The 10,394-nt window shown below is 37.9% G+C and overlaps 2 protein-coding genes across 2 annotated transcripts; both read left to right on the forward strand.

Annotated features, from left to right (window-relative positions):
• Positions 1–1,164: 1,164 nt before the first annotated feature.
• On the forward strand, positions 1,165–1,743 carry LOC132045444 (uncharacterized). Its single transcript, XM_059436022.1, has one exon. It carries the CDS (start codon positions 1,165–1,167, stop codon positions 1,741–1,743), a length of 579 nt encoding a protein of 192 aa, XP_059292005.1.
• Positions 1,744–1,868: 125 nt separating this feature from the next.
• LOC132045445 (uncharacterized) lies at positions 1,869–5,407 on the forward strand. Its single transcript, XM_059436025.1, has 4 exons — positions 1,869–2,296; positions 2,414–3,922; positions 3,997–4,693; positions 5,195–5,407. Exons 1-4 carry the CDS (start codon positions 1,869–1,871, stop codon positions 5,405–5,407), a joined length of 2,847 nt encoding a protein of 948 aa, XP_059292008.1.
• Positions 5,408–10,394: the final 4,987 nt, after the last annotated feature.

The following is a 10,394-nucleotide window of genomic DNA, read 5'->3' on the forward strand; positions in this document are numbered from 1 at the left end:
AGAGAAAAAGACAATAAAGACCAGAATTTGGGGTCCCAGACTGATCAAACACATGTTAGTGACACTGGAGACAGTCAGTCTGAACATGAAACACTGAAAGATTTTATCAACAGGAAGAAACAAAAGGATCAAGCTATTGAAGAAGGAGAAATTTTATCTCCAATTGCTGAAAACTCTACATCAAGCCTCCCATATGTTGATCCTAATTGTGAACTTGAGATGAAAGATGTGGTTGAAGGCAAAAGGGATAACAATAACAGTATCAGTAGTCAACAAAGTGCTCCAGGAAGTTTTAAAGGCAGCAAGAAAAACAAGGGAAAAGGAAATCACAACAAGCATAGTATTGACAACAATGTTCCCAACCAGTCCACAATGAAAAGAAGTCACTCCAGATCAGGTAGACTTCAAACTGTTTCAGAGGAATCAAGAACTACTACCAAGGACATACAAGATACAAATCAGAGTCAAGGAAAGTTTCTTTCCACTGATTCTAGGGGAAGAAGTAGAAGCAGAAGTAAGACAAATAGAAAGAAGTCCAAAACTGGAATAAAAAACAATAGAGAGTCCCACAGACAAAGTGCTCCCCCCCCTAAAATTATTCATGATTAGTACAATATTTTGGAATATTAGGGGAGTAAGGAGTAGAAAGGCAATTCATAGATTGAAACTGCATATTAGAATCAACAAAGCCACTTTTGTGGCAATTTCAGAACCTTTTTCTCACAAAAGCAAAATTGAGGGGTACAAAAGATTTTTGGGCTTCCATCACTGTGTTGCTAACACCAATGGCCAAATCTGGTGTTTCTGGAAACATTGTGACAATTTTCAGGTTGTGGAGAATAATGACCAGCAAATTACCATCAACTTTAAAGAGAATCCAGGTGACACTGGAACATACATTACTTCTGTTTATGCTAAGTGCACTGCTTTGGAAAGGATTGATCTTTGGGAGAGCATCACTAACATGAGTAACAATATAAATGGTCCATGGTGTATGGAAGGTGACTTCAATGTTATCATGGATCAAGATGAGAAGTTGGGAGGAAATCCACACAGAACTTATGGTATACCTGGTGCAATAATTGGAGGCCAAGCAAACGAGTGTGGAGAAGGTTGGATATATTTCTAATCAATGATGAATGGGCTATCAAGTTCCAAAACAATATGGTGGAACATCTTCCCAGGACAGGTTCTGATCACAGACCTTTGGTTTTTAAATGCAACAGTGACCAACACAACAATATCAAGTACTTTAAGTTCCTGAACTGTTGGGCTGGTCAAGATGATTTCATGGAAGTTGTTAAGGAATCCTGGAATATTACAGTTAAGGGCAATGCTATGTGGAGACTACAGTGTAAACTCAAGAATCTGAGCAGACAACTCAGCTGCTGGTCAAGAAATAGTATCGGGGACATTCATGAAAATGTTAGCACTTGGGAGGCTAAAATGGAACTTTTGGAAAACTGTGACATCTTGCAAAATACTGATCATAGTAGGGAGAAGTTAAATAAAGGATATGCTGAGTACATAAGGTGGTTGAACCTGCAGGATAATCTCTTAAAACAGAAAACTCGACTCACATGGTTCAAAGATGGTGATAAAAACACCAAGTACTTCCACAGTGTGCTAAGGAACAAAAGAAGAAGGCTTCAGATTCAGAGGATCAAAAATCACAAGGGCAGATGGATACAAGGGGAAGAAAAGATTGCTAAAGCTGCTATCAGACATTTTAAGAAGCAATAAAACCTTAATCATCAACAGAGAACCAATAGTATGCTGAATTGTATCCCTCACATCATCACTGAGGAACACAATGCTAGACTAACTAGGATACCTTGCAAAGAGGAAATAAAAAATGCGATTTTGGCATGAGCAGTGAGAGTTCAGCAGGTCCTGATGGTTTCAATGGCAAGTTCTTTCAGGTATGTTGGGACATTATAGAGGATGATATTTATGCTTTTGTCAATGAATTTTTCTTGGGAAAGAACCTCACCAAATTTTATACTCATACTTGTTTGGCTCTGATCCCTAAGATAGACTCGCCTAATAGCTTTTCTGATCTCAGGCCTATAAGTTTGAGCAACTTCTCTAACAAAATCATTTCCAAAATTTTAGCCAATAGATTAAATCCCTTACTTCCTGCTCTTATATCTGAGAACCAAAGTGGTTTGATTTCTGGTAGACTTATCACAGATAATGTGATGTTGACACAAGAAATTGTCCACAATATTTCAAAGAATAACAAAAGGGGGAATGTTGTTCTTAAGCTGGATATGGCTAAAGCCTATGATAGGCTGTCTTAGACTTTTTTGAAAGATGTTTTAAAGAAATTTTGCTTCAATAATATCTGGATTGATCTTATCTGGAGGAGTATTTCTAATGTGTGGTATTCCATTATAGTAAATGGTTCTAGGCATGGTTTCTTCACTTCTTCTCATGGTTTAAAAGAGGGAGACCCTATTTCCCCTTCACTGTTTGTGCTAGTTGTTGAAGTTTTGTCAAGATCACTCAATAATCTTCTTTTGAATCCTAATTTCATCCCCTTCACCATGAACAGAAATGGACCCCAAATTACTCACCTTGCTTATGCTGATGACATTGTCATCTTCAGTAGTGGGAACACCAAATCTGTCAAACTGGTCATGAAGCAAATAGTCAAGTATGAGAGGGTCTCTGGACAGTTGGTTAATCCTGATAAAAGTTGTTTTCTAACTTGTCCAAAAACTTGTGCTTATAGAATCAACAGATTAAGAAAGTGTACTGGTTTCATGGACAAAGAATTCCCTTTTACTTACCTTGGGTGCCCCATATATATTGGAAAGAAGAAAATTAGCTACTTTGATAGTATGGTGACTAAAGTTTTTAAAAGGCTAAATGGTTGGCAAGGAAACATGCTATCTTGTGGGGGTAGACAGATTCTAATCAAAAGTGTGATCCAAGCTCTTCCTACTTATATTCTCAGTGCCATTAATCCTCCAAAAAGAACTTTGGAACTTATTGAAAAACATATGTGTAACTTTTTTTGGGGGACTGATAATGGTAAAAACAAGTACCACTGGTGTGATTGGGATAAGCTTTGTTTCCCCAAAGATGAATCTGGTATTGTCATCAGGAATATGATGGATATCTCAAATACTCTTGCTGTTAAGAGATGGTGGAGATTTAGATCAATGAATTCACTGTGGGCTGATTTTCTAAAGGCAAAATATTGCATCAGAAAACATCATATTGCTAAGAAATGGGTTCCTGGTGACTCTCAGGCATGGAAACATTTGCTATGGGCAAGAGACAAAAGTGAAAAGTGCATTAACTGGAAAATCAACTCTGGAGATTGTAATTTTTGGTGGGATGACTGGACAGGAATGGGCCCTTTAGCTCAAATATGTCCTGACTTCATGATTGGTAATGGACAAAGGATCAAGGTGAGAGATTTTATGAACAATAATAGGTGGAATGTCCAGAAGCTCTACAACACCATACCAGATCACATTGCTCTTTTCATTAGGTCTGTTGGTATTGGGGATGTGAATGACAGGGATTATGCAGTTTGGAAGGCTACTGATAATGGTCAATATTCAAATAAATTTGCTTGGACCATTATTAGAAGTCTTAGACAAAAAGCACCTTTGATTACTAGGATCTGGCACAATGCAGTTCCCTTCAAGATCTCTTTCCTTAGTTGGAGACTGTTACACAACAAACTACCTTTCAAAGATGCTGTGGCTAAATTCGGTAAACAAGGCTTCAAAGACTGTATATGTTGCATCTCACCACAAGATGAAACACCTCAACATGCTTTATTGAAGGAAACGTTGCTCATCATCTGTGGAACAAAATTGGAGCCCCTTTGGGCTTTAAACATCACAATATGCCTTTTAGAGGTTTACTTGAAGAATGGTGGAATAGAAAAGCCAAAAACAAGGTCCAAAAATTTACTATGCAAATTGCTCCAATGATGATATTGTGGGACATATGGAAAGCTTGAAGTTCTTGCAGATTTGGGGAACAAAAGAAGTTTGATTTATACAAGATGGAAATGCAAATCACCTGGAACATGAAAGCTGCAATAACTGTTGCATATCCCAACATCAATGTAGAAGGCAACTGGTGTAACTGTTGTGATATGATTGAAAAACTTAGCCCTGTGGTAAAATGCATCCCTGTATGTTGGAGAAAACCAGAGATGGGATGGTTTAAACTTAACACTGATGGCAGTTTTGTGGATATTACTAACAGTGCCGGTATAGGTGGCATTCTAAGAAATGAGGAAGGGGATCTAATAATGGCTTTTTCTATCTCTGTGGACTGTGAGAGTCACAATATTGCAGAAGCATTGGCTGCTGAGCATGGCATTAGATGGTGCATGAATCATGGCTTTGATAATGTGCAAATTGAGCTAGACTCCCAAATCATAGTCAAGATGTTGCTCAACAAAGATACAGACAACTTGAAGCTCAAGCAGATCATCAACAACACAAATGGCTTTCTTAAAGATGCAACTGTGCAAATTTCTCACTGTTACAGAGAGGCTAACATGGTGGCTGATTTCCTTGCTAAAATGGCTTCAACAAGTAGAAGGAGGACCTTATATCTTTCTCAAAGGGATTTACCAAGAGAAGTGAAGGGGCTAATTCAACTTGATAAGCAACAACTTCCTACTTTTAGAAGAAGATTTGAAAAATGTAACTTCTTTGTAAGCTAGAATATCTTGATAGCTAGGGAGGATTCTGTTCATTTGGCTATCTCCTCCCATTTAGATTATTTTTACAATCTCTTTTGTAGACTAGAGGCAAGGTTCCATGCCCCCCTCTAGTCATTGTAAATTATCTTTACTTATATAATACATGGTAGGGGTCAAGCCAAATCCCCCATACCATAGGTTCACAACCTAATGGTGATGACTTAATATATATATATATATATATAAAAGCACAAAGCATTTATTTCAACTTTTGGCTCAATGAATTCCGGAATCATTTTTGTCAGTCTGAGTTCAGTATATACTGACATGATATGCTCCTTTCAAACTCGTGTGGCTGTACATGTCACTACTGTTGTGTTTCTCCGCAAGTCCCTCTGTCTGTTTTTTTGTTTCCTGGTACTAAGACTATATATTCTTGATGTTCTATTTATTCGTTGTTATCTTTTGTGAAGGTATGCTCTCCAAGTTTCTTATTTCTTTGAATTTGTAAAGAAAAAGAAAGAAGTTAGGCCCCAAGGAGTTGGAGAAGAATCAAAAAAGAGTAATCGAGTGCAGGTTTTACTGCCTCATGGTGGAGCTTTGCGGGTACCTGATAGTAAGCACTTCCTAGATTCAGCACTGAAATCCTTTGGATATCAAACGGAAACTGTCATTTATGTTTCATTAGTGAATTCTGCTCATAGTTCCAAATCCAGATGCTCCTGAAGGGATGTATGTTGGTTCACTCCATGTAAAAAGATGTCTTTTACAACTCTTAACCAATTAAACTAGACATATGCAGAGTAAGTTTTATACGGATGTTGGTAGGATGCTGCTGAGTGGATATTTTTTTGTGTGAAGGTACTGATTTTTCTTTTTTCTTGTGATAACAGTAGTGCCTTTGCCAGCTTGTGTGCATCTTGATGGCATTTAAGTTAATTGTTTTTCAGGGTTGAGATTAAGAGTGGTCTGGTAACTTATCCAGACTAATATGGCCCCTTTTATTGCTGCTGATGTATCTAGCTAAAGAAATGTAAACCACTCATAGTTGATGTTAATGTAATGTTGTCAACAATGTTTGTTGTTTTTTTCTCCTCCTAGCTTTTGGTAAAAAAAGACATGCAACTTTAATGTGTTTTAACATGTTTTTACGTAATAATTTGTTTAAAATTGTTCAACATATTCCAGAATTACAAATCAAAATTACATATCACTGGATCATAGAAAAGTGACTAAAGCTTACATTATATATAAAGCAAATGATATACTTCATTTGGTTGGTGCAAGCACTAGATACCAATAAGTTTTTCCTTATGCACGGTGTAGCTCGCCAAATCTGAAAAAAAAGAAAAACAGAGGTTGGAGGATTGGGCGTGGAACGTGTCGAGCCTTTTTATAATGTACTTCAATTAATATTTAGAAAATTCTTTTCTCTTCCAAATTAATCTCTAACCCTTCTGAAAAAATGGGAAGCTAAGTTCCAAAGTCTTCGTTCTTTTGATATCTAAAGAAGTGAGTTTCTATTATTATAGTGCATTCTTAGTTACAAAAAGTACACAAAATATTGGGATTTTAGATGCACTGCAGTTTAAATATGTAATAATTCAGTTTTATCTTTTATAACCAAGTGTAGATTCTAATTAATTTTAACCATATAATACCCTTGGTACGATCAAGGCAACTACTCTATGAGATCCTATTTGTTCATTGATGTCACGACCCAACCCCGTAGGCCGCGACTAGTGCCAGAGCTGGGCACCCGAACACACTCATCCGATCCGAGTCACATACAGATAGCGTATACGGGCACAAATATCACACGTTGTCTCAATTTATATCAAACTGTCTCAGACACATATCAAACACAACCATATATATATATATATATATATATATATATATCAGATGCCGGCAAGGCTATCAAATGGCGCAACGGCCCAAAACGTATACAAATGCACGCCGACAAGGCTGCCATGGCGAGTGGGATCGCCCAGAACATATATCATACAAACACGCCTGTACAGAAGTAGGCACAAACCCACATATACGTCTACAGACCTCTAAACAGACCAACCGAACCATATGGCGGGACAGGGCCCCGCCGTACCCCTGAACAAATATATACATATGCAACGGACAAATATATACCAAAATGTAGGCTCCGGAATAAGAGGAGCACTCCAAACGGCAGAAAAGGGTGTCCTAAACTGGTGGATCACCAAACTGTGCGTCTGTACCTGCGGGCATGAAACGCAGCCCCCGAAGAAAGGGGTCGATACGAAATATGTACCGAGTATGCAAAGCAGAAGATACGAACAACAAATCTGAAGCATAAACAAAACAGAAGTACAGAAAATAAGTGCAAGCCCAAAATATCAAAATATTTACTTTTGAAATATAAGTCATGCATAGGGCACAGAAAATATGGTCGCCCACCCGTCGATGGCGCCATAACACAGCATAACACCAGAAGGTTTCAAATCTCCGTATCCCCGTCACACATCACAACACAGCATAACGCCATACACAGCATAACACCAAATATAAGCGGAACCCGGCCCTCTAGCGAGTGGCTCGGTGAACCATAAACACATCATAACACCGGAGTATATCAAAGTGCGCACGATAACAGAACCGGCGAAAGATATAACAGAACGCACGAGCGGAGTCATGAGTAACCATATGCATAAAATCATTATCATAGACCCAAATATAAGTAAATGACCATACTTGAAATTCGAAATGAAAATCATACCAAATTCTTTCAAAAGTCGTCCAATTTACATAAAGGAAAGTCGCAGGACCCGCGGACCGGTGTTGACCCGAGTCGGGCCCGCCCATGGAAAACATACTTATCATATGCCATACAAATTCTTACAAAAATATTGGAACAACCCGAGCCTTTCTGTGAAGGATACGATATTCATAATTACGGAATTCTTTAAAACAACTTTTTGTACAAAGTTTGGGAAATCAATTCTTTGGGAGACATAATGGTTCATATTTCATCACATCATACATAAGAATGCCAAGAAATAGATATAAGGATCATAACGTACTCGGATTTCGAATTTAGAATTTTACTCGAGGCTCGGGATATAGCCTATTGAAAACTAAGGCATGCCAAAGAACGAAGGGTGGAGCTTTACATACCTCGTACGCACTCCAAGCTAGCCCAAACTCAAGCTAATTCCACCCTACGCCTCGGGCTCCCCAAGGTCTACACATACGTCATAATATGCCGAACATTAGCTATAGGCATTTAAGCATTTAATTCCAAACTAGCACTAAATTCTACAGAAATTTGGGCAGCATTTCCCCTATATTTTCGCCTATCCGAATTTTCAATTGCTCTCCTGTTGACACAGAAATACCAACAATAACATATGGACACAACCATATCTTCAATTCTTGTATTTCAATAAGAACAACTACATATCAAAACAGCCCCCAACTATAACATAACGATGCCCGAAATTTTAACGAACACCTACAATACACCAAGCAGCCCATATACACTTCTATGCCTTATTTCATGCAATCTTTTCAGCAAATTTCAGGGAAATACAACAGCAGCCACACGACACCACATCATCTATTCATAACATTCGATAACGATTCACATACGGCCACTACATTCTCAAGTTATTCCTAATACTCCGTAGCCTTAACGTTTTCATGTAACAACTTTATAACAGCCCAAACAATATAGATACAATGTATAATCTCATTTATCATCAATTTCCTAAGCTCAATAAGAACAACAACGACACATCCAAAACAGTCCCTAACCGATCAACATAAAGGTGCCCGAAATTCTTGCAACCGTTTACGAACATACCAAGCAAACCACATATGATTCTTACACATTATTTCATGTCTTCTTTTCATAAAATTTCAGTAAAATATGACCAGCAGTCACACGACAACTATATCACCAATTCGTACGCAAATAAGCGACCTTGTCATCACTATAACCTTACAACAACCCACAAACAATTTTAGTTCCAACTCTAACCATTAAATACCTTCATTTTCATCATAAAATTCATGACAACAACAATCAAAATACCAAGTAAAATCAGTTCACTATCTTCCACACAAAACAGTCCACTACACGGCCACAATTCAACAAAATAACAACATGTTCAAATTAACACAACCTCACCTTTAACCTTCCAATTCTTTTCATTCTTTTTACCATGCAATCTATGATAGCAACAACCACAATTAATAAATAAAATCAGTCCATTATTCCACACCAAACAGCCCCCTACGGCTTCCACAATGCCTCAACACCAACATTCATGATTTTATACTTGCAATTCATGTTCGCCAAGTTACAACCACTTCAACATCAACACATATAATTCCATGGCTATTATCATGCTCCAACATTAACACACCTAATTGCATGGATTCAATTTACATTTGCACATTTACAACACGTCCAAATCCTTACTAAAAATGTGTAAAAAAGATGATCAATTCTTACCTTAGCAACTTGACTTCTCAACTTGACTAGAATTTGTGAAGTGAAATAATAATTGTTCTTGCTGCCCTAGGACCAATCCCACGTTGATATGCACCTTCCAAAGGGTTGAAATACCTTGGAAATTTTTTTTTTTGGATCAACAATCAAGAGCTCAAGTTCAGCCATGGCCGTGAGCTCACAAGAGCATCCATGGCATGTTTGTGGTTTCTCCTTCACTTGAAACATAATGGTGAATGTGTAGAACACTTTAGGGGGTTTAATGGTGTAAAATAAGAAGGGCTGGCCGTGCTTGGTGGTGGAGTTGCCATGGCTGGCCGTGACTCTCTCTCTCTCAAGCTCACTTTGTGAAGATGAAAGCTTTTCTCTCCATTTTCAGATTTATGGACTTGGGAAAATGTGTGTGGTTGAAGCATGGTCAACAAAGTAGACCATTTTTCTGCCCAAGAGGGTCTTACACGTTCCCCCACTCAAGCATGGGCAAAAAATCTGATTTGGTCATGTGCTAGTGGGGCCCACACGGCCACTAGTGCAAAATTTGTGAATATTTAAGTCTAAATCCCCACTTAATAATCCAATCATGGTTAATTAATCCTAATCTCCATTAATATATTTACACTAAGTAAAATTTATAAACAAATTTATGTCCTAATAAAAATGGAAAGATTAAGGATTTATATTCCGTGTCCGGGAAGGGTTTCGTCTTTAACTCGCATCGATTCTTTTCTAAATAACTCGACGTATAAAATACGGGGTATAACATTCTCCCCCCCTTTAGAACATTCGTCCTCGAATGTTGAACTGATCCTAACTCCCAATACCTTCTCAAGTGGTCTCTTACCTAATTATGCCCTTTCTATACCTCTTTCGTTTGTCGACTCGCTTTAGTTCATAATAACGCATTCCGTGTCTTTACATAGTCATTCCCGTAATATCTCCTCCTTTTATTGCTTCGGAGGTAATTATTCCATGTCGTTGTCTTTGCTCTTCTCTTTGTTTCACCGTTGGTTATCACCACATTTCGGGTCGTTCGTCGAAGTGTTCTTGTCTTTCTTACTTGCATATTGTTTAGTTATCTTTGTCATCGATTGATTCGGACTTGTACTCATGGTGCATGTAGTCATGATTCGACTTTTTCTTTTTCTATTGTTATTCCCTTAAGATGACGTATCGTTCATTTCACTTTACCTCCTTATCTTTAAACAAGATCTTGTAATGCGC

Source organism: Lycium ferocissimum, unplaced genomic scaffold (genome assembly GCF_029784015.1).
Source record: "Lycium ferocissimum isolate CSIRO_LF1 unplaced genomic scaffold, AGI_CSIRO_Lferr_CH_V1 ctg67, whole genome shotgun sequence".
NCBI classification, from domain to species: Eukaryota; Viridiplantae; Streptophyta; class Magnoliopsida; order Solanales; family Solanaceae; genus Lycium; species Lycium ferocissimum.

Excerpts from the sequence above, each read along its gene's own strand:
- LOC132045445 (XM_059436025.1), top strand. The coding sequence starts at position 1,869 with ATGAGCAGTGAGAGTTCAGCAGGTCCTGATGGTTTCAATGGCAAGTTC. Across the intron at positions 2,297-2,413 it reads GCTAAAGCCTATGATAGGCT|GCATGGTTTCTTCACTTCTT; the intron begins GTCTTAGACTTT and ends AAATGGTTCTAG. Across the intron at positions 4,694-5,194 it reads TTGAAAAATGTAACTTCTTT|AAAAAGAAAGAAGTTAGGCC; the intron begins GTAAGCTAGAAT and ends GAATTTGTAAAG.
- LOC132045444 (XM_059436022.1), top strand. The coding sequence starts at position 1,165 with ATGGTGGAACATCTTCCCAGGACAGGTTCTGATCACAGACCTTTGGTT.